This window comes from Myotis nattereri (assembly GCF_964212035.1).
Source record: "Myotis nattereri genome assembly, chromosome: 11".
NCBI classification, from domain to species: Eukaryota; Metazoa; Chordata; class Mammalia; order Chiroptera; family Vespertilionidae; genus Myotis; species Myotis nattereri.
Genome location: NC_138086.1, coordinates 44,017,665 through 44,043,348, shown reverse-complemented (window position 1 = coordinate 44,043,348; position 25,684 = coordinate 44,017,665). Strand labels below are relative to the sequence as shown.

At 38.7% G+C, this 25,684-nt stretch overlaps 1 protein-coding gene across 2 annotated transcripts in view; it reads right to left on the bottom strand.

Annotated features, from left to right (window-relative positions):
* Positions 1-25,684, bottom strand: part of CDK14 (cyclin dependent kinase 14) — a 526,114-nt gene that overhangs the window by 269,958 nt on the left and 230,472 nt on the right. For both annotated transcript variants that reach the window (XM_081102330.1, XM_081102331.1), the window contains one exon: positions 4,774-4,836. In XM_081102330.1, the coding sequence (XP_080958456.1) occupies positions 4,774-4,836 (63 nt within the window). The remainder of the gene's footprint in view (positions 1-4,773; positions 4,837-25,684) is intronic.

The following is a 25,684-nucleotide window of genomic DNA, read 5'->3' as shown; positions in this document are numbered from 1 at the left end:
TGGATAAGCTCCTAGTTATAATGCCCAAAGGATCCTCTCTCTCTTGTTTGCTTGCTTTTGCACTTCTGCTTCTCGCTTGCTCCATGACCCACACTTGCCAGTGTGGTAGCCCACCATGATACCTTAGGCGATACAGTTCCCACATGCAATGGACTGCAGCTGGGAACACAAGCTAAGCCAGCCAGATGCTAATCTGGACTGTGCTCTAATATGGAGCTAAGACTCTGGGCAGTGGCTTTAATTCTAGCTCTGCTGAAGACAAGATGGAACTATTTCCACGGTGGTACAGAGGGAGATGGGACCTTGGAAGGGAACTCTTCTAATGCTAAATCATCAACAAACTTTCCATGATACCTCATTCTCTCACTGGGGCTTCAGGAAATTATTGTTCCCGCAGTACCCCAAGAACTCCAATTCCACTGGTAATATATGGGGATGCAGAGGGCACCCCACCGATAATATTTTCATTAAATATTCTGTGCATTTAGTGAACCCTCTTAATCTTGAAATTCACATTGTGAAAAAGTATATTTTAATTATTATTACTTTAGTGATTCTCCTCTATTTTCTCCAATTATTCAGATGTTGGATATACTGCACTGGACTTCTGGATTTATTGATACTTTCTCATTTTCCAGATTTATATTTTATGCTCTACTTTCTGGCAAATGTCTTCAACTTTATCTTTCATTCTTTTTTAATTTTTGTTGTTTTGGTTTCTGTCACATATTTTTAATTTCCAAAGCTACTTTTGTTCACCAAGTTCTTTGTAAAAATAACTTATTCTTGTTTTATAGATGTACTATTTTCTTTTACCTCTTTGAGAATATTAATTGTAATTTCCTTCAAAGTTTTCTTTCCTATCTTTATCTGTCTAATCAATGCAAAAAACTTTACTTCATCCAAGTTACTTTTTTGTCAACTAGGATCTTCACTGTAGTCTCCTAGATTCTATTCTTTAGGTCTGTACTCTTGGACTGATTAGATGCTCCAAAAAGGATGTTATAGTTTTCTGCCTTGATGCATGGGTCGATGCCTGTTTTTTGAAGCACCACAGGCTGTTCCTGTCTCTCATGCTCTCCTCTATCTCCTCTCACATGCCCAGCCCTGCTATACTCTGGGACACCCCTCTACAACCACCTCACTGGCAGAGTGAGAGAGAGTAGAGGCCATAAGGCTGTGAGAGAGCAAAAGGTCACGATTGCAGCAAGTGTACATGTCCTCCAGGGTGAGGGCTAAAGTCATGCAGGGCCACAGGGAAGTGAGGGGAGGCTGTGGGTCCTGGGAGGTACCCTGAGCTCTCAACCTTGGGTCTGAGCAAATGCCTATCTTTTCCTACATCAGTGATTTTTAAAAATTTGATTTAGATTTTGGGAGATGATAATTTTACATTTACATATTTTAAAATATATACTTTTTTATTTTTTAAGCTTTTCAGGTGTCTCTGCTGTGAAGCCAAAGTAGATGACTACTCAGGTTTCTAGTACCCTTAAATATTCCAAGAACTAAGACTGTCCAGTGCATTTTGATAAATCCTCAAGGAGCCAATATTTCAATGGCTCTGAGGAAAGAAATACCTATATAGGTTCAACATATTTTGCTGCCTTCCAGTTGTTCAAAACAACCTAAGAAAAGGTAAATCACATCACGCTCTTCTCAGAGGCAAAAACTGTTGGAAGGCATCAATCTTTGGCGACATTAAACAACTTCTGTATGGGAACAATTCCTGCTCAACATGACTAACATCTACACTCGCTTTTGGTGTTGCATCTAATTTCCTTGTCATTATTTCTATGTGGACTGTGCATCTCATTCCCCATTAAGTTTTTCACCCCAGCCTAGACGCACCAACTCCTGCAGAAGCAAAGCTGATTTACTGTCACAGTACAACCCGTACTTGGAATAAGTAGACAATGTGAAGTTCTGAAGTATAATGAACAACCACGGGGTGAAAGAAAAGCTTACAAAACTAGATTGAGAGCAGCTGAAATACCATTTCAAGGAGTGAACTTACAAATGCTACAAAAATCACCAATGACACTGGCCAAAGGATTATGAACATGTCGATACTTTGTGGAATGACCTTTCCTTCTCTGTTTCACCAACAAAATGTTCCATCAATACTTGCCCCAAACTCATGACACACAAAAGGTGGGTGAAAAAACCAAGCATGCATAATAAAAAGCCAGCGATGCCATGTTATTTGAAAAGGTTCATTTAGCTCTTTAATCTCAGTCCAGTCACTGAATCTGGAAGTCGAGAAGTGAAAATTAACTTAGAGTAGCTGTTGATTTCCACTGAGGCTGTTAGTCCCCTGGACTCCCCAGAGCTGAAGGTCTCACTAACTGGGCTCTCTATATATTCCCAGGGTTAAAGTGCGAAACAGGGATAAGGAGGTATTGTATGATTGATTTTAAACCCCATCAATCCTAGGAAAAGGACCTTTAATGTATATATGAGACAAATCGAGATGTGTAATTGTAAAAAACAAACATACGTTCATGTGATAGTAATGTTTATTAAATATGGGCAAGATTAATAAAACAAGTCTTTTCCATCGGTTAAAATTTCTTCCCCAATCTAACTACTAAAACTATGTCATTGGATACAGATTTTGTCATTGGATACAGATTTTGAAGAAAAATGAATAGTCAAGAAGATTTTTTAATCAATAAAAGAAAAACACAACCAAAAGGAGGCATATAAAAGAAACTAACAAACTCTAAGTACCATGTCAATTCTATTTAAAAAACAAGATTTGTGCCCAACTGGTGGCTCGGTGGTTGAGCATCAACCCATGAACCAGGAGGTCACTGGATCCATTCTCAGTCAGGGCACATGCCCAGGTTGTGGGCTCAGTCCCCAGTAGAGGGCATGCAAGAGGTTGCTTATAGATGATGTTTCTCTCCCATCGATATTTATATCTCTCTAACCCTCTCATTTCCTCTCTAAATTTCAATAAAAACATTTTACAAATAAATAAAAATGAGCTTCTTCAGAGGTCTTATGCTTTAAAATTATACAACTTTACTGACCACCATAAAAACTCTCATCATTCTTAAAAAAATTTTTTTTATTAATTTCAGAGAGGAAAAGAGAGAAAGAGGGAGATAGAAACATCAATGATAAGAGAGAATCATTCACTGGCTGCCTCCTGCACAACCCCCACTGGGGATCAAGCCCACAACCTGGACATGTGCCTTGATTGGAATCAAACCTGGGACCCTTCAGTCTGTAGGCCGACACTCTATTCACTGAGCCAAACAGGCTAGGGCAAAACTCTCATTATTAATACCACACAAATTATTAAGCACATGCAACTTATGAAGAAAAAGAGAAACCCAATAAAAAGTGGGCAATATATAAGACAGGCAACTTATAAAAGCAGAATTACAAATGGCTAAGAAACTTAAGATGGTCTTACAGCAGGTAAGAAAACACCCAACATAAAAGTCATTCCACTTTTACTCATCAGAATGGCAAAAATTAAAATGATTGGTTACAGTCAATGCCAGTGAGAGTAGAGAAAACCAACTCTCCTCTAATTTACAACCTTATGGGAAAATGTTCCAATCAAATTCATTAAAACTGAAATCATATCTCTTATTTATTAAAGAGATATCTTGGTATCTTCTAACTCCCTAACATATCCCATCAGTTAGATATCAAAAGAAATAAGAGTTTAAAGGTTTATACTAACATTTACTCTAAAATCACTCATGACATTAACATTTTGGAAACAACCCAAAGATCTCTTTATAAGAAACAACCGGAAAGCGCTGATACTATGACTAATATGCAGTTATTAGAACGACTGAATTACATCATGTACCGATTTTAAAGAACATGCACAATATATTTTAAATTAAAAATAACACAATAATATATGTATTATTTTTATAAAGCAAAAAATAAATACACAAAACTCATACCCACATCTATACCTCTACAAGCAAAGGGAAAAGCGCGCGCGTGCACACACACACACACACACACACACACACACCATGTTCTGAAGAGTGGTATAGGCAATGCCTGGGAAGAAATTGAGATAATTCACTTCAGATACATCCGTAGTACTCAGTCAATTCTCGGGATCATGAAATGTAGTCATCTGAATTACAAAACCTGAGCACATCGTTAAATGTTCAGCTACTAGTATAACTTGGTATCTTCTAACTCCCTAACATACGCCAAAAAGACTCTTCTGTTTTAAGCTTGCAATTTTGGGACAATTTCTTAATTGTGGGATAAAATCATAAAAATGTAGTTCTTCTGACACATAGCAATCCAATTTGTAGTAAAAGAAATGAAAGACAGCAGTAGGAATAGAACCACTTATATCTGTTTGTACATACAAATGAAAAGTATGCTTTGTGAACTCACCGTAACACTGTTTGGAGTCATAATAATACTTCATATTGATGCTAAATAACTGGTACTTCAGTATGGGGTTCCAAGGTAGAGCTACCTGAGCTTCCCCTCTGCTAAAAACAGTGCTACCATAGGATTCCAGTGGATCTCACTCATTCCTGGCAAATGTTTCTTCATAAAGAAAAAAATATGATAAGATCTAAACAATAATACTCCAGTGAAAATATTTAATGTTGAAGCATGGTTTCCAACTCCAAACAATGGCTGTGGTTCACTTTGATATTCTCTTTACATAAAAGTTTTTTAAAAAGGAAAAGTTATGGTAGAGACATCAGACTTTGGCTCAAAAGAATGCACACGAAGAATGCTAATACTTTGCTTAAAAAGATCTTTTCCTACCTTCACATTATCTGGATGCAGTCCCCCAGGGTGCTTGTCCATGTACTGACATAAATCAGTGTGCTGGAAGAAAAAAGGGAAAATGTATTAACATCCCTCTGGCTATAACATGATGAATCAATATTTTTCTACTTCAAAGTCACCATTACCTTCTGAAAAAGCAAATATAAGACAAGTGGGTGGATTTTTTAGTTTACACAGCGCTGTGCTCCTCCAATCCCCATTTTTAAGCAAATTCAATCATTACCTTTACCTCTAGGCTCTGTTTTATGTTAAATATATCTGTGCATTAGAAAAAATTCATGTCCATAATTCGTAAAGTGCCTCATTCCCTCCTCATTGAATATAAATCTTTCAACTAAGAAAAAAAAAATCCAAAAACTAAAACTAAATACTTTGACTTAAAAAAAACTGAACTATAACAATCCATTTACACTCTCAATCATCTTGTATTTTTCAAATGCAAACCTAGGCTATGATTACTTTGTGTGAAATGAAAAGACTACAATTAGACAAAGTAAAATTACTTTGGATTCATTCAAATTTCTCTTAGATATATTCAATAAAAAATAACTTTCAGGTTTCTAAAACTCCTGAACATATTTCAAAAAATATATACCTTATAAAATAGAAATACTTTCAAAATTATAAATTAAAACAAAAATATATACCCAAGTAGAACAAAAAGAATCCCTAGAAACATGCTATTATTCTTTTAAATAACCAAGCTTGATTTACCCAGAACTATATATATTCTTCTTAATACTTTTTCTATGTAAGCACTACAAAAAGTTTTGAAAAAAACATATAAAGTTGCTATTCAAATTTTTCTCATCTTATTGAAAGATAGCATAAAATTTATAACATTTAGTCATTCTGTAAAAGCCACTAAACATGAGTCTTTTTTGAGTTCCATTTTCAGGAGTCAATTATTGAGAAATCATGAGTTTTATGATATATTCAAGAACCTTGCTGTAGCCATGGTGACAACTGTTCAGATTCCTTTACTGAGTTTTTATTCCATGGCAGGTGGTGATTGATGAAGCTAGAGAGTAGAATTTTGCATTCACTCACTACTCACCACGCGCTCCTTGAGCCCATGTTATGTCCCAGGCACTACACAGTCACTAAGGACACAAAATGGCCAATTGAGGGCAAACGGAAAGAAAATGGGACAGAAGAAACACTCTTAGATAGGATCTGAGACAGTATTTATTGCCTTTATTTTGGACCATGCTGTGTTTAACTTCTAAATCAAAGGCAAATTCCATGATGACAGAAACTGTGTTTAATTTGGGAATTACCGTATCTTTGCTCCAGGGAAAATGTCAGACACAGAGGAGAACTGAGTATATACAGGTGAAAATAGCTTTACATATACGGTAGCTCATTAAAATGACCCTAAAATATAATTATAATGGGTTTCATGGATTTTTTTCCTGATTATATAAAGGTTTTATATCATGTAGTTAACAAACTGAGGAAGGAATGCTCTACTCCAAACTGCCGCTTTGTAACTCCATATAATTAATGTCTCTGTCCTTTCAAATAGGAATAACATCTCCATGGAAAGAGTTTGGAAGAACAAATAAATAGTACATAAGAAAGTACTTTTCACCTATAACAGGATATACAAAAATAAGGTTATTATGTATGAGAGTGGTCATTATATAATAAGATCCACAAGAGAAAGAACTATAACTAACATCGCTTCTCACACATAACATTGTAAATAGAAAGTACATCCAATCATATCAATTATTATAAATCCATGACATGCTAAAATTATTAAAAATATAAAAATTCAGTTTACAAAACAAAGAAAATAATATTCATTGTTTTCAAGATACAAACTAAGAATAACAACAGAAAATAAAGAAACATTTCCTACTATATATTTATATTCATGTTAGTTACGTCAGTACTTATCAATAAAAAATCAGCATATAAACATAAATATTAGATAAATAGAATTAAAGGACAATTTAGTAAACATTAATACATTTAACAGCACGACATGACAATATATAACAAAATATGATGAAAAGAGGAGGAGGAGGAGGAGGAGGAGGAGGAGGAGGAGGAGGAGGAGGAAGAGACGACTGCCCGGCCCGCATCGCTCAGCGGTTGAGCATCGACCTATGAACCAGGAGGTCATGGCTTGATTCCCTCAAGTCTAAGTTATGGCTCGATCCCCAGTGGGAGTCGTGCAGGAGGTAGCTGATCAAGATTCTCTCTCACCATTGATGTTCCTCTCTCCCTCTCCCTTCCTCTCTGAAAACAATAAAAACATATTTTAAAAAATAAAACTATAAAGAAGGAAGCCTATCAGAAATTGGGGCAGGATGAGTCCTGATGCTCAAGGCACAGGTGATGTCCTTCTGAGCCAATGCCCAATGGCATTAGCATCAATTGCAGGAAGGAGGCCTCTTCAGAAATGAGATCTTGGGAAATTTAATAAAGATTTTTCCAAACTTTTAAAATGTTTTAATTGATATTTACTTAAATGTATGGCATGAAAATGTGTGTGTGTGCATACACATCACAAGCATACACACATGGCTGTCCTTAGCTGTGTAACCTGGGGCACATTATATCAACTCTGTATATCAGTATTTTTATCTAATGAGGATAACCCTAATACAGCTAATGAAATGGATATTATGAAAATTAATGAGTAAATATTCAGAATATTTTTAGAACATTGCCCAGTGCCTGGTAGATGCTATAGATGATGATGATGATGATGATGATGATGATGATGATTTTCTGCGGTGTGTTTGGAGCAGGGAGGAATATTTGGAAGGATTGCAATTAAAAATCAAATGATAAATATAGCCAGGAAACTGGAGCTCCTAGGTGTAGCATTTCATCCTTTTACATGTTTTCCTGTCTGCATGCCCAGCCATTCTCACGCACACTCCACTGCTCTCTGTACACAACCACTGAAGCTACATCTCCAAATACACTATTAACCTCCAATTGCTCCACGTGATTAGGTGTAAGAATCCAGAGAATCTCAGATGGAGGAAGAGACGAGGTAGTACAAGGTCCCATTTTACACCCTAGCACATTTCTGTTCTACCTGCATTAACAGCTGTTTCTTTTTTCTCTCTTTTTAAATACACAGCACTACATTTGAAACTGCATTAAATGTGCCAAAATTACAAATTTTTATAACATTTCCTTCTTTTTAACATCTCTTTTTAATACAAATGATTGGATTATGTACCCCTTATCATTTGCTCTGGTCCATAAACAGAATTAAACAATAATGCTAGAAGGTACCTTGTCTTTGCATTTTTTTAAAAAGTCATCCTGTGTAGAATCACTATCCTCTGACGATGTGTGACTCATCTCAGTTCTATCTGGCTTGATCTCTGGCTATTTCTTGTTTTAATAATAAAAGGGGCACCGTTAGACTAGTGGCCTGGTGACTGCAGATCACACACAATCACTCTTCGCCCTTCAATCTCTATCTTGGCTCTTGGCTAACATTTCCTCTTTCCCTCACTGCATTACGTCGCACCTCACCTTCCCACACCTCCAATCCTATTCACTCCATCACTGCTGCTGTTCTTCAGGGCAATGCGTTTAGAAGTGCTCGTGTCTGACAGGAGTTTACCTGAATGCCTGAGAACACCTCATCAATCTCCCATGAGGTGGGTGGTTTCAAATGAAGCCATCAAGTATGGCTAGGCTTACAAATGACGTGGAAAGCAGACTGAGAGCAGAAAGGGGCTGCAAAGGCTCAAACCCCACACCAGCGTATCCTTATTTCAAAATCAGGCTCCTCTTTCCTTGTTGTTGATGATCCATCAGATATCAATTATTTGATTATTTACATATGTGCAGGAGTGATTCTAGGAGAAGCAATCTGAGGAACATATCTGCAATCCTAATGGCCTGACCAGAAATATTCTCTGTGAAGAAATTTGCCACATTTATAATTTGGGTTTCCCCATATTGATCTGATTACTCTGTGGCTGGATCAATACAGATGACAGGAGAGAAATCTCCTTTTGTAAAAAAGGCAGGATACAGAAAGACCACAGAAAATCGAACAGACTTTTCACTCACAAGCACTTTCACACAGTAGTCTCAGTTAATTTCAATCATCTGTGGAGCTGAGAGCCAAGAGCCACATGACGGATAGTACACAGTCATGAGACTTAAAAGAATGGACATGAAAGAACACTCCAACAATAAATTATGAATATAATGACTGAGCGGAGAACAGCCCTCTAAAAGAGCACTGGGAAAGAGAGGCCGGCCAATGACAAAGAAGAGGAACAAGCTGGACTAGAACATTCATTTCTTCATGTTTTCCAACTCTCCATCTCTTACCCTTTCTGAAATTCACTTTGGACAGGGGAAAGAAGCAACATCCCTCCACTGAAAGCCACTGGTAACAAGGCTCTCTGAAGACCACAAACTCACACAAGACCTTGGGGGTGAAATTTACCCACACGTTTTCCAGGGCAGAAACAGTTATGTCAATTGTTAAGGAGGCTTAGCCATTCAGTAGGTGCTTATAGTTTCCACGCAGTGAGGTTTTCCAATGGTTGGTCTTTCATAGGATCAAACCCACTATTCAAGAGATACCAAGATCCTCAAAGAAGTTATGCTTTTGCAGTAGTGTAATCAGAATCCAAGTCCGGCTGTCTGCTGCCACAAAACCCAAAATCGAGAGGCAGATGCAAAAGAAAGGGGTTTGTTCAACTGCCAAACACTTGAGAAGATGGGGGACGCTTGTCACAAAGCCCAGCTCCCCATCGCAGTGCGGGCAGAGGTTTTTATCGGGAGGGAGAGGGAAAGCCAAACAAAGAATCAAGGAGAGGCGGTTGAAAACTCCTCTATGGGAGGCCAGCATAGTCCTTTCCAATATTTTAAAACTGGTCAAATGATGGTCTGATGTGCTTATCTCAGTCTTCTTTATCCTGGTTCTACCTCATCCTGATTCTATGTTTGAAGGTCAGCAGATCTCCCGGAACTGGGATGACTGAAGATCGGAGTCTGCACCTTCTGAAGTTAGTTCCTAGGATTCTTATACAAACACTAGAGGCTCAATGCATGAAATTCATGCAAGGGACTCGGTCCTCTCAGCTGCTGCAACAGCTTGTCTCAACCCTCACAGCCCCGGCTTCATCCTGAAGGTCGTCCAGAAGGACGTCTGGAAGATCGTTTGGCTGCCCGGTCTAATTAGCATATTATGCTTCTATTATTATAGATGCTGTTTATCTATAAGCGACATATGTCACAGTCAGCATTTACAGAAACAATGTCAAAAAGAATGGTGGGGTTATAATTCTCCACTGTCTCATTAAGCAGCAATCCACATGAAGCCCCTTCCCCAAAACATGCACTTGTTTCCATTCTCCTTTAATGTGAAGCATGGTGTCCACAATATTTGTCAGCTAATTTTGAGATTCTTCAGAAGCATTGCCAAAATATGACATTGAAAATAGCACAGCCCTATTTTTAGAACCTATGCTAAAAATTAAAAAAAATTTTAAAAGAAAAGTCCTCCTGGGGATAACCACCAGAAACCCTCACTTTGAAGTTATGTTTAACATACCCTCACATCCTTTACTTCTGTGCCATTTAGTTTTCCATTTTGCAGGCAAGAGTCAATATATTCAAGTGTGGTGTAATTTTTATAACATTAAAAAAATAACTGCTTTATAACAGTAAGACTATGGAAAGAGTCCAGAAAATAAAGTTAATTCTGAATTTCTTTCTTAAAGGATAGGCTTATGTTATGTTTAAATACCAAGGTTCAGTTATACTTTTATTTTGAAATAAATGAAAACTTAGTTTTACAAAACAAAACAAAAATTAAGTGGAACCATGTGATTAAAAAATATGGGAAATGTTAAGAACTAGTTGATAACATGTGCAAATTGGAAGCATAAGAATCTAGAGCCCTCTTTTCAACTCATTTTTTTGTTTAAGAAGTTCCCTAGTCCTCATCCCAGTTTGATTGTAGACACTCCTATCTTCTTCAGGTGAGAAACCCTATTATAATGAACCTTTAAATAGTGCTCTGACTGGTAAAAAAAAAAAAATCATATCAAGAAATTTGCGAATTTCTAAAAGACAAGAGCAATTATTGCCACTCTTCAGTGGTACTGTATATGGCCCCAACATTAATGACAACAACAGCAGTGACCATGGAAACATGTATAGCAAATGTGATGTCTACTCTGTTACTGGCTAAAGTCACCTTCATTATCGTAGTCCTAGGTTTGTAACATGCCACATGCATTCTAAATAGAATCAGACTTGAAGGGTAGTTATGAACTTTGGTAGAACTCACTATCGTTTTAGCGTTTAATCTATTTCACCTAAAGCTCATTAAAGTCATGTAATGCACTGGGGAATAGTTGCTGCCAGAGGCAACTGAAGAAAACTTATAGAAGTTGAGCCCTCCTTTCTTCTACAGTAATCAATGCCATTTTCCTCTAGCTATAATCTTCGTTTTAATCAGCTTACACTGTTGTAAGAATTAATACATCAAATTACTGAGCAGTTAGTTCCAAACTGCTCTCATATGAAGTCGACAGGTTTAAATTGATTTTGAAATCGCATTTTTTTACATTAAGCTTTGTAGTACTCATCTATTTCATTCCCAAATTATAATTAATGAAACAACGCTATGAGATCCAACATGCGAGCATCATTCATTAGTGAGGAAAAGATGAAAAGAAACATTAATCAACTTTCCTTTAAGACAAAATCAAAGCCATTCAAGATGCTTTAGAGAGGAAGTTTGTACCCACTATGTATCAAAGGGGTCTGTTTTTACAACAGTGGTTACAAAAATAAAACTCTGCCATATTCTATCAAGTGTTATTTAGGCTTTATGCTAATGCATTGAAATCCCTTACCTTTAAAGACAAAAAAGAAGACATGCATGAACAAGTACAAAAATGCTATCTCTTCCTTCTAAAGTAGAAATTCTAATTACAACTAGATTGCTGTGCCTCATGATGCCTCATAGGACATGGTATGACAATAGAGAGAATAAGGTCTTCCAATTTATGCCATCATCACCCAAAAAATATGTTCTCCAATGGAATATTCTCACATATTCCACCATTCCTGAGCAGATTTACTTTATATATTACAAAGCCTTTTTCTGAGTTGTTTTATTTTTAGCTGGTGTTAAACCACTTAGGAAATGTTTGACATTCTACCAGTAAACCACACACACATTCCCTGGGGAGGGCAAGGGTGCTTAACATACACAAAACTCCTGCCATGGCAAACACAGTGCTGTGTTTTACCCCTATTTAAATTATTATTATTTAAGTATAATATATCCTCCTTCTTTGGGGTCACAATAAACCTATATGTGACTTAGCTCTCCCATAATTCTGCCTAATTGGTTTCAGATGTTAATTCTGAATCCAAACTGCATGGGCAGCCTGGGGCTGGTGACTGGACAGAAAGCATTTCCAACCACATGTCCATCATGCAAAACCAGCCACCTGAAAGGCCTTTTCCATTAAAACAAAAAGCCTTACTATTTGGCTCCTGGCAATGGCATCAGGGGTAGACAGATTGTAGAGTTGTACTGTGGCAGTAAGACTGTTGTGAGCCATTCTTCTCTGATCAGGACAATGCAGACATTCATGCTCCACTAGTTCAAGTGTCTGAAGCATTTCAATACCACAGGGGCTAATTCATAAACTTAACACATATCTATATCTATATAAGTTATTTACTTTATCAAACTTCTAGGAGATATAAATGATGTTCCTTTATAATATTAAATGCAAAGTATAGATTTAGAAAGTGTTAAGAATTTTAGGAAGATCTCCGGAAGTAGAATGCTGTAGTTCTTCAAAACCATACACTATTCCTGCTTTGAAAAGAATGGGTAAAGAGTGCTCTTGTGAAACAGTGGAGGAAAGAGCCAGCCATTATGGTTTCTATGCCCTCTGGCAAACCATTCGCAAGCCTAACCATATAATAAATTTTAAGAGTCAAATAGCTTCTTTAAAAAGATGTTCATGCTATTTTGAAGCCAGGTGGATTGTTGAAAGGAAAAATAAGAGGCCAATGGCTATAAAGAATGGAATGCTCTGATCAGCCAGTATCCTCAAGAATTTGGGGGCAGGAGGAGGGTTATAAAGTGAGCAATGTAAAAATTTTTGGAGTCAGAGCATGTGATGGGGAAAAAAAAATAAAGGAACTGGAATAGTTCGCAGGAAAACTTTAACTCCAAAAATACCTTCTGGACTTGCCCTACTAGAAATATGGAAGATCCAAAATTATAGGGTAGAAACAACATGAGCAAAATAACTTAGAAGTGGAGAACTAACATGGAAGAGAGGAGAAAAGAGGAGCAATAATGAGGGGAAGGGAAGATAGAGAAATCAAATGTGGCCATTCTGGAATAACTTCTGCTGAATAGAAAGTAGAATAGCCCTAACCGGTTTGGCTCAGTGGATAGAGAGTCGGACTGCAGACTGAAAGGTCCCAGGTTCGATTCCGATCAAGGGCATATACCTTGGTTGCAGGCAGATCCCCAGTAGGAGGTGTGCAGGACGCAGCTGATCGATGTTTCTAACTCTCTATCCCTCTCCCTTCCTCTCTGTAAAAAATCAACAAAATATATAAAAAAAAAAAAAATTAAGTAGAATAGAGGAGCCTTTTTTATCATCTTGCTTCTAAAGGGTAAGAGTAGGACCCAGTTAGGGACCAATCATACCAGATGCGTGGCTTAGAACTTTATGAATTATACTATAACTAGAGGCCCGGTGCACGAAATTCGTGCACTGGGGGGAAGGGGGTCCCTCAGCCTGGCCTGCACCCTCTCCAATCTGGGACTCCTTGGGGGATGTCAGACGGCCGGTTTAGGCCTGATCCTGCACCAGTAGTGGGACATCCCTCTCGCAATTCAGGACCACTGGCTCTTAACCACTCACCTGCCTGCCTGCCTGCCTGATTGCCCCTAACTACTCTGTTTGCCAGCCTGATCACCCCCAACTGCCGCCCTGATCCCCCCAACTGCCTCCCCTGCCAGCCTGTTTGCCCCCAACTACCCTCTGCCACCGGCCTGATTGCTCCAAACTGCCCCCCCTCGCCAGCCTGATTGGGGTTGGGGGGGCCGATTGGGGGAGGGGCTGGCCATGGGGAGGGGCTGTGGTTGGTGGGCTGGGCAGCCACCCCCCCCAAATGGGTTGGGGGGTGGCAATTGGGGCCAGTGGCCTGGGGGAGGAGCCATGGGTGGTTGGCCAGTCAGCCTTGCCCCTGATTGGGGGGGGGGGGGGGAGAGGAAATCTGGGGTGGGGCTGGGCAAGGGGAGAGGCTGCAGGAGATTGGCTTGCCAGCCCTGCCCCCTATTGGGATGGGGGGATCAGGGGTGGGGCCGGCCTGGGGAGGGGCTGCAGGACATTGGCTGCCCAGCCCTGCCCCCTCTTGGGGTGGGGGGGGGTGCAATCAGGGGCAGACAGCCACGGGGAGGGACTGTGGGCCTATTGTGGTGGGGCAGGTTGATCAAGGGCGGGGCTGGCGGGGTGGGGGGAGAGTGGTGGGAAGAGAGGGGGTATTTGGCCAGCCAGCCTGCTTTTTTTTTTTTTTTTTTGGCAACTTCACAACTTTTACTTGTGGTGCCTGTGCTATGTCTGAAAAATACCTTCTCCCCCTGCCCGGGACAATGATGGGAAGGGGGCAGCAAAAAATAGAAGACATCCCTTCCTATTGCACACAGACCCTATATACAGGCTCACCTGGCCCAGGCCGGCAGGATGCTTGGCACATTCTAGGATCCCTGCTCAGGGGCTGGAGGGGTGACTGGTGGCAGCACACGTGAGAGGGGACCTCTGGGTGACCACTCTGGTCCTGGCTACTGGTCTTGGCACTTTCTGGTCCCCAGTTCCTTTCTGGTCCTGCCTGCAGCCCTGGTCCCCCTACCTGGCTGAGCCTCCTGTCTCCATCCTGGACTCAGATGGCCCCCTTGGCTCCTGGGGGCTCTGTCCTCCCCTCCTAACCTGGAGATCTCAAGGAAGGTTATGGCTTCTCAGAGACTCCTCGACAGCCCTGTCACTCATGTTCATACAGGGAAGGGGTGCATGTGGCAAGCTGTATAAATGCGAGTGCAGGGGCAAGTCCTCTGGGGTCACTTGGACAGTTTGCTGATGACGCAGATCAGGGCCACATTCTCATCCTTGAGGCGCTGGTTGTCAGCTCAGAGATTGGACAGGCCCTTCAGCTCCTCTTCCAGTTCAGCGGCCTTGCACTCCAGGGCCCTGCATTCAAATCTCGCCAGCTCCAGGATGGCCGGCCTCTCTGCAAAGCACTCTTGCCTGTGCATGGTGTGCTCCAGCTCCACCTTGAGCTGCTCCAGCCACAGCGTGGTCTGGGTCAGGGCCTCACGAAGTCTCTCGTTCTCAATGTGCAGCTTTGCGTAGAGCTTCCTGAAGCTCCCTCAGGCTCTTCCAATTCGGGCTGGGGTTCTGGGTTTAGGTCCTGCTGCCTCTGGAGGGGAAGGGCTGGATTCTGGGCTGATGTCCACTGGCTTCACCTTCTCCCCCTTCACAGGCCCTCGCCTCTCAATTGCCAACTCTGCAGTGCTCCCTGGAGACGTGTGGTCCCTGTCCCTGCCCCTCAGGCACCTCTACTCTCTGGGCAGGGTCATCAGAATTCTCAACCCCAGGGACTCAGGGCTGCCAGGAAGGGTCCAGGCTCTGTGCGCCCTGCTCTTGATGTGGATGGGAGAGTCTGATCAGGGGAAGGCCTGCAGCGGGGAGGGGCTGCGAGGTTGACTGCTGGACCCACCCCCTGATCAGGCGGTGTGCTGGCTACAGTGGGTGTCATGCGACTGGCCCAATCAGGGCCATGTTCTGCCCGCTCACCACTCCCCAGTCCCAACACCACCTCCACTGCTGGGCTATCAGGCCTTTGGGATCACCAGCTCATAGCGCCTGCTTTCCCACAGGCCTGAGACTCTCAGGCCTGTGGGAAAGCAGGTGCTGGTGACTTCACCTGCATGCATGTGCACCCCGGGTCTCCCACAGGAGGGCAGGATGAGGGCGGGGCGGGTGCCCAATCACCGCAGTCCCACCCGCCAACCCTGGGTCCACCTCGGGAGGGCCGCATGAGGGCGGGGACCTCTGCCGCCAGCCCCGGATGGAGGCAAGCTGATGGTTGGCACTGTTCTGCCCTGAATGCAGAATGCAAATTAGCCGCCATCTTGGCTGGTGGTTAATTGGCACAGCTCACTGATTAGCCAATGGGAAGGGTAGCGGAGGTATGGCTAATTACCATGTTTCTCTATTATTAGATAGGATGAGGTTCAGGCTTAGAACTTTATGAATTATACTATAATGAGGTTCAGGTACATGTTTTTCTAATTTTGAAAATAGTAATTCTGGAACCTGATCATAACAAAAGAAGTAAACAATTATAGTTTGCTAATTTGTCACCCATCTTTTTTTTGGCATACAAACTGAAAATCAATTTCTTTCCAAACCCTTATAATGAAGTATTATAAAATATATGAAAATAGCCCTGACTGGTTTGGCTCAGTGGATAGAGCTTCGGCCTGTGGACTGAAAGGTCCTACATTCGATTCCGGTCGGGGCATGTACCTGGGTTGCGGGCACATCCCCGTAGGAGGTGTGCAGGAGGCAGCTGATCAATGTTTCTCTCTCATCGATGTTTCTGACTCTCTATCCCTCTCCCTTCCTCTCTGTACAAAATCAATAAAATATATTTTTTTAAAAAGTTTTAAAAAATATATGAAAATACATAAAAAGCATATAATATTTAAGTGCTTATTGGTGACTCTAAGAGAAATAAGAATGATAATCAAATAAATGAGAATATCACTCTTCCTCTTCTTACCTAAAATGAAACATTTATAACTTGTGTTCATATCACTGGACCTAGTAATAATTTTAGGAGGCTTTTGTCCCCTCAAGGAAATACAGAGGGATGTATTAGAAATAATGTTATTAATATTTTACAATGCTAAATACTTTTAATTTTTTAAGCTTGGTTATGAATATCTGATTATTTATGGGATCAGGGTGTAGACCACAGACTCCAAAATGGGATAAAGAACTCTTTAATTGGAACAATAGTTTGAAAAATAAATTTATATTGCAAATGCGGAGTTCATGTAAATATCTCTGGCTTTTGGGAATACACAGAGCATAAAATGACAAAGTTTTCAGAAAAGTCCTGGCAAAACAGTGAAGTATGTAAAATGTCTGCTTATTGTACTTGTTTAAAAAGACCATTTATACCATTATCCTTGTGATGCACATGAAGAAGAAGCATATTTATGCAAGTTCTCCGCTTTAAAAAATATTTTGCCATTATTTCAGTATAGTGCATAACAAGGCAAAAGTAATTTATGTTTCTGAAACTCAATGAGTACAAGGATCACACCAACATTATTTTTTAATGCAAGTTTTTACCTACAGAGTGTGATGCTCTGAAGCGCAAGAAATTGAGGAACAGTGAAATATGTTAAGAATCCACAAATATTGTTAAAAGTTTTGTTTCAAGTAGCTCTTTTAATAATAAAAAATAAAAAGACCTCAGATCACAGAGGGCAATAAAACAAAACTCGTGATGTTTTTCTTCTGAGTGTTGCCAAAAGTTAAAATGGAGTAAAAATTCCAAAGTATTTCTTTTTCAGGATCTATCACCAAATGTCAAATTGCTGACTTCTCTGTCATAAAAAAAAAATTATCAGAAATCAAATCATCACTCTTTTCTGTCCCTTTTGCTACCAGCTTTGCTGAAATCACAGAGGAAGAAAATGTGCTTAACTACTTGCTAGGCATGAGTAGAAAATTTAAAACACCTTGGAAAAAAGAACTCTTTTATTTTTGTCCTCAATCATTAGATATTTGCAAACTTGCCAAGATAATAACTTTCGCAGGGACTTGACATATTTGGCATATAGAATTGATGTTCTGAATATGAATCCAGAAACTTCAAGAAGCAAAGACCAACATTATTGCTCCTCATGATATTTTTTAAGCTTCTATGCCAAAATCTAGTTATGTATTTAGTGAATCAGAGCTAAAAATATCTTTTCATGTTTTTTAAATTAGTGCAATTCGCCATAAAAAAGGTTACTGAAAAAGTTTTCAAGAGAAAGAATAAAATTTCACCAAGTCTGTCAAGGATGAATTCGGGTAGTGCTTTTCTGATGCTGTGGTTGAAAATACCATTTGAAAGTCAGTCTTAGCAAAATTTAGAAGTTACTGGTGCTCAGATTTGAAATAATTATAAAATTGTTTTTCGGAAAATCATACTGGAGAATTTGGGGCAAAATATCAGAATATTTACTTAAAATAAATTAGTAGATCTGGCATGTAATTATCATAATCAATATATGAAGCTAGTTGTAATAATTTTTATTAGGAACAATATAGCAGAAACCATACTTGACATGGAAGGTGACCACATAGATACCTGACTCTTGACACTATGATAGAAAAGCTTGTGGGAAGCAAGCTGACTTAGTGTCTGCATTTATCAAACATGTGGATTTTAATGTTAAAAGCCAGAATTGAGTATCTAATAAAATCTTTTAAAATCAGCATTATTTGAATTGGTTTTATTAAAAATTTTAAATTTATCAAAGATTTAAAATGATATCAAAGCATGGGATTTTTATATTAATACAAAAGGTGCATGCATTTTAAAATGTGGCTAATTACTGATACATAACTACATTTATTGATTTGAAATAATGGTAGCATTAACTTCTGTTAGTATAATCGTTAAGAAAACAGCATATGTTGTATGTGAATATAGCATACATATAAAAAACTACACATATAAACAAACATATAACATGCATGTGAGTTTGAGTCATAAAGGAAGATAACACATGGTAACAGTGGCTTTCTCTGGGGTGCTTGGGTAATACATTTTTTGGGGATATATCAATCAGGATTGGGATCTATTAGTCAATCTTCCTGCAGATGTTGGGATCTGAATATTAGGGAATAATAATAGTTTTCTATAGTAAGCAAATCACATTCATCTTTTTTCACTAATAATATATAGTAAGAATATTAGATGACATATATGAATATATTTTCATTAAATTTTAATAGGACATTTTGTCAAGAATTTAGTAACTTCAAAAGGATGCTACAATTTTATGAATTCAATTACTGCTAATCAAAGTTAACTTTTTTAGAAATTCTTGCTAAACCATATTATTTCTTTTCCACTCTGAGCTCGACTATTTTTTTCTAGTATAATATCTGGTATACTTGGACCCTTAGGCCAGAACCCCATATTCTAACAGTAACTTCCCTGAAACAAAACAAGTCCTTGTTAAATTAAAGGGTGAGACTGTATTTTAAAATTAATCTTGATGACAGCATGTCATCAGGTGGGTTCTCCAGACGGAGTCTGGGGTACGATATGCTGATTATGTAGAAGGATACAACATGATTATTAGGTGAAAGGAAGGAGAAGGAAGCAGGATTGAACAAAGAAAGTCCAACTGTAAGCAGGCCAGTAACGCCGTGCCACCTTGCTTGGGCAGACATGAGCAGGCCTTTGTACCCCTACCTCACAGAGTCACCAGATACAGGACATTTGAGGAAAGGCTTGACCTCGTTCAAAATCAGTCTCTGGCCCTGCCAGCGCGGCTCAGTGGTTGATCATCGACCTATAAACCAGGAGGTCATGGTTCGTTGCACGCTCGGTCCTCAGTGTGGGGCCTGCGGGAGGCAGCCAATCAATGATTCGCTCTCATCATTGATGTTTCTATCTCTCTCTCCCTCTCCCTTCCTCTCTGAAATCAATAAAAATATATTTTAAAAAAAAAATCAGTCTCTGCAACTGAGACAGACCCTGGGATTGCTGACAACTGCAAGCATTGTGGTGCCCATATTTCCTGTAGTGCTTCTTTAAAGGAGGGGAATAGTCCCCATATTTGTTTGTCACAATATGTAACAATGCTTTAACAGAAATCTTGAAAAGTGATCTACACTCATCACACACACACACACACAGAATATGGCATCAATTCTGCAGAAATAACTATACCAATTTGGCAAAGATTTACAGAGTTCTCCCTCTAATTGTACTATGAGGAACACCAGATGAGAAACCCAGCCCCTGACCTCAGGGAGACGAGCTTCCTAGTCATCTTACACAAAGGGCATGATGACAGAAGAGAGTGATCATCATCATGACCTTTAACCCTTTTCTTCTAATAAATATTTTGTTGTTAATCATCTCTCTGCTTCCTCTTTCCCTCAGCATTGCTGACTTTCTATCTTGTTAGAATTAGATATCTTTCCTCAATATATTTCCAAAAATTCTAGTTAAGATACAACATTCTGCCTTTCCTTGTTGATTCTAACTTCCTTATTCAAGAAAAAAAAAAAAAGGTTAAGAGCCCTGGCCAGTGTGGTTCAGTTGATTGAGCACCATCCTGTTTGAATGTTCGATTCCTGGTCAGAGCATATACCCAGGTTGCAAGTTCCATCCCCAGTTGGGATACGTATCGGAAGCAATCAATCAATGTTTCTCTCTCACATTGATGTTTCCCCCCCTCTCTTTCTCCCTCTTGTTTCCTCTATCTCTAAAAATCACATAAAAACATATGGGGGGGGCGGGATACAGAAATAGAAGGAAAAAAGAGAACCAGCTTTATGTTCCAAATGCCCCTGACAATGGTTGAAATGAAAGCCAATTACTGAGATCCAAAACTTTAAAATGAAGATCACATATTCAAAAAAAAAAAAAAGGGAAAAACCAGAAGATGGAAAATTCTTACTTAGCAAATAACTGCCATGACAAATTCGTTTTTCTGTCCCTGAATTATAAAATAGAAATGAGGCATGAGCATCTGTTAGGGATTTGTACCTGGACTTGTATCTGCCAGTGAGAAAGGAGCAAATTACTCACTTGAAGTTTGATGTTAATGTAAAACACTAAGTTCATTTTCTAAAAAAGAGGTTTCCAATCATATACAGCACTCAAAAAACACAATGAGCCTCCAAAATGAGCAATTTATACATTCTTAGCACTTAAGTTTTAAAATCAGAACTTCAGCATTGTTTATTTCCTTATAAACACCCTTACATTGTAAAAATGTTCTTGTTGGCTTTAAAATACTCTCAAATGTATGATGTGCCTTTCTACAGTGTACTGACATCCCACAATCATCATAACAAATTATAACAAAAAACAGCTAAAAGACCATAACAAGCATAAATATTTTCCATCAAGTCAGGACACTAATAAAGGCATGCTCACATTTTGGACACTGCATGTATGCCTAAAAGTTTACTGATGGAACCATAATCTAGCAACAGTTAATTCAAACATCTTCAGTTCCAATAGCCTTGTCACATTTGATAAATTCTGGCAATTGATAAATAGCAGAGATTTATATGCTTCACAACCATTAAAGTAAAAAGGTATCTAATCACACAGTAGCATACACAATGACAAGCTCAAGCATTTGTCATCCTTAAACGTATTAAGAATGGATGAAATTCCAAGGGAAATATGGCAAACTGAACACATACACCTACTTTGTACTCTCTTTAATCCCCACTCACCAAAATTCAGAAGTGCCAAAAGAGATAACAAGTTTAGCATCACAAAACACACAGGACATGGATTATTAACCTGGCAGAGGGCAAAGCCTACACAGCTCTATATGCACAACAGCAAAAGGCTCAGGGGTTGGTGGCACCAGGATGGGGGAATGAATATAAGGTCTACATGAAGAGATCTAAAGTATGAAAGACTGGCTGAAAGTCTTTTCTGTAGCTATTCAATACTTAGATCTCTTCCCAACCTGCTTACATAGATAACTGCCTCTCCAAAACCCAGAAAGTATAAAACAGAGAATGTCTGAATTAGGAAACCCAACCAGTTATGGACAAGGATTACCATCCTAAAACAGGATTGTGTGGGGTCCTAGCCCCCCATTCTACTTCCAGAGACTGTAGGCTAGGCCTCTGCGTCCAGGTGGGGGTTTAGAAGAACCTTCATGGGGATGTCACTGCACCGCGGGAAAGATGGACACTGATATCAAGAGTTTCCCAACAAAATGGCTTAGTCAGTTTTCATGGTGAAATTCATGGTGAACCAGCCACTCCACACATGTGAAGCTCCCAATCAGGTTGTTACCGCACGACTTTCAAGTCTGACTAGACAGCCAAGAACCACAACTATAAAAAACCACAGCCTATAATATTAAAGACAGAGACCAAAGCAAACAGAAAGAAAAAAGTAATAATAACTTGGTTGAAACAAGGAATATACTGTTAGAAAAGCCTCAAAAAGACTATTAATAATTCCAGTGAGTTAAGGAAAGACATTCTAACCTTGAAACAAGAAAGAATATCATAAAATGGAGTATTTTGAGCCCTGGCTGATGTGCCTCAGTTGGTTGGAGTGTCATCCCATGCACCGGAGGGTCATGGGTTCAATTCCCGGGTCAGGGCATGTATGAGAGGCAATCAATATATATTTTTCTCTCACAGATATTTCTCTCTTTCTCTCCCTCTCCCATTCCCTTTCTCTAAAATCAATAAAAACATGTCCTCAGATAAGGATTAAAGATAGATAAATAGAGAGATAGATGATAGATAGATAGATGATAGATTAGATAGAAATATTTATATAACAAAAGGGTATCTTGGAATTAATAATAGTGAAATGTAAAGACTTGAATAGAATAGATGAAAAGCAAAGTTGAGAAAATGTCCCTTAACATTGAGCTAAAGCAAAATATAATTAGAAAATAAGAGACAAAACACAAGAAAATGAGAAGAGCAATCCAGGAGTTCCGACTTTTACATAATAACAGATCTGAAGAAAAAGGAGATAATGAAGGGAGGGAATCATAACAAAATAATTTAAGATAATTTTTTGGAACAGAAGAACATATGCACAATAAAGATGTTCCACATGCTTAGTCATGAAGGAAATGTGAACCAAATGACAATGAGAAACCACTGAACACTCACTGTAATGAAAAAGACAGACAATAACAAGTATTGGAAGGGTATGGAGAAACTGAACCCTACACACTGCTGGTTAGATTGTAAAATGGCACATACACTTTAGAAAGCAGACTGACAGTCCCTCAAAACTTAAAGAGAGAGTTATCTGATGACTCAGCACTTTTACTCTTTTGTGTGTGTGTGTGTGTGTGTGTGTGTGTGTGTGTGTGTAATGCTTGTACTTAAATGTTCATAGCAGCACTACTCACAACAGCCCAAAGGTATATCAACAACCAAAATGTATATCAACTGATAAATGGATAAACCAATGTAATACATCCACTAGAGGCCCAGTGCATAAAATTCACACACGGGTAGGGTCCCTAGTGACTGCAGGCTGCTGGCTGGGGCCTCCCTTCCTCGGCTGCCAGCCGAGGCCTTCCTTCATTCCACACCACCCCCTGGTGGTCAGCGCATATCATAGCAAGCGATCGAACTCCCAGTCGGTCGAACTCCCGTGGGGACACTTTGCACATTAGGCTTTTATATATATAGATACCATGGAAAAGAATAAAGTACTGATACATGCTGTAACATGGATAAATTTAAAAAACATGCTAAGTGAAAGAAACCTATCAGAAAAGTCACATGTTAATGATTCCATTTATATGAAATGTCCAGGCAAATCTGTAGAGACATAAAATAGACTGAGTGGTTGCTAAGGTTTAGAAGGGTAGAGAATTTGAAGTGACTGCTAATGGGTATGGGACTTCTGTTTAAGATCATGACATTTTCTAAAATTAGGTAGCAATAATAGTCCCAAAACTCTGTGACAATACTAAAACCCACTGAATTATACACTTTAAAAGAGTAAATTTTGCTTTGTGAATCGTATCTCAATAAAATGGTTATATATTTTAAAAAGGTTGGAAAGACATGGGTTTCCAAATTGAAAAGGTACACCCAATGAAAATAAATTTGCATGTTGATCTATTTCTTACTTCATCATGAAATTTCAGAACGCTGGAAAGAGGAGTATTTTAAACAAATAGTAGAAACTAGACAACAATGGAGCAATGCCAATGAAATTCTAATGGAATTGTTTACAACCAAGAATTCTATAACTAGCCAAAATGTCAATCAAGCATGAGTATAAATGATATTTTCAGAAATGCAATGTCTCAAAAGAAAAGAAAATCATCCACATACTCTTTCCCGAGAAGCTATTAGAAAGTCGGTCCCCCCCCAAAATAAAACAACTTGAGATGGAGGGAAAAGAAAGAGCCCCAGCCCAGAAGAGAGGGGAGGGCATCCCAGGAAATCAGTAAAGGGAGATGAACCAGGCAGAGGCTTGGGGAGGCCTTGAATTACAGACAGAAATAAAAAATGGGAAACTATTATTAATTTCAAGGAAACGAAAGCTGAACTGAAGGAGTAAAGTGATCACAATGTACTATAGACCTCAACTACAATCAAGATGTATATCGACATAATGCAAATACTAGGTGTACCAGTTAATAACGCGATGAAAAAAAGAGTCCATTAAATTCCTGTTTTCCACTGTAGGAATCAATGGATGATGTCAAATAATCAAAAAGTGGCAATAAAAGAAAGTCTTGCTAGATATTCAGAGGAAAATCCTAAAGAATTAGCTAAAAGAGTGGAAAGTAAAAACTGCTGTTTTTCATAACAAACCATAGAACTAATTGAATTTATATTCATGTGATTCATAACTTGTACCAAATCAGCAATCACAGTAACAAAAATGAATGAGTGATTTAAAACTGAAATGGGTTTCATATCCCTTGACAAAAGCAAAAAATGCATATTTAACTAAAACATGTTAACTAAATATTCTTAAAATGCAAGCAATAATTAAAATGATATTAAAGAAAATCCTAAATGATCATTCTAAGGATATGCATGAATCAAATTATTGATTCTGAAAATTGGTGAAGTTACAGACACCCCATTTTGTATGATATACAATAATGTAAATGTTCTCACTTAGAGATAAATTTGCTGATGATTCTTTTTCTCCAATTACTAATGGCCTACTCAAACATAACGTAAAGGTAATTGGAATTATTGATCACTTTCATCTTGATCTTGGATACTTTCAGTAAATGACAGCTTTAATATCTTAACTGGACCATTTTTCTGAATTCTCCAAACTTATCATTACTGCCAATCTTATTACATTTAATGCATCATTCCTTCACCTGCCCCCTGAAACATGGACAGTTTTTAAAAGATTATCGTTTTCTTAAGAAAAATGGAGATAACTCCTATCGAAAAAAAACACAACTAATTAATATGTGAAATATGTTCTTTTCTTTCTAAAGAAATTCTCTGTTATGCTCCCTGTAATTTCCCTCTACCAACAGTCTTTTTTTTTTCCAGCCTATTCTCAGCAAATAACACATATATCAGGTCCCCCATTAAATGTCTAGAAGTTTAAATAATAAAATTCTAAGTTAAAGTAAGAAAAATAATTTAAAAATTTTAAAGCTCATAAAAGCATAGTGTATTGTCATTTAAAAAAAAAAGGATTCTCAATAGAGGAATGCTGTCATAACTGTGTTTGTGGGTAATCCAACATTTACTATAGCAACGGTTAGAGATCTGATGTGTTTCTATCATAAATCATGTGAATTAAAATACCAAACTATGATTCCTAATAAGGATGGCGACCATATTAAATAAAACTAGAACACAGAGAAGACAGGAATGGTATAAAGAGAGAGAGAAAACCTAAACGCTCATCCAACAGGATAGTGAACAAGCACAGTTGAACATGACTGGAAGAGACCACGATTCCTCGTTAGAGGAGGAAAAGCCATTAGGGAAAAGGACAGAAAAGAAGTTAATTGACTTTATCCTCCCAATAAGAGAAAATGAGAAGTTCAGAACAGAGCACCGATTGAAAGCTAGCTTGTTTCCTTGTCATT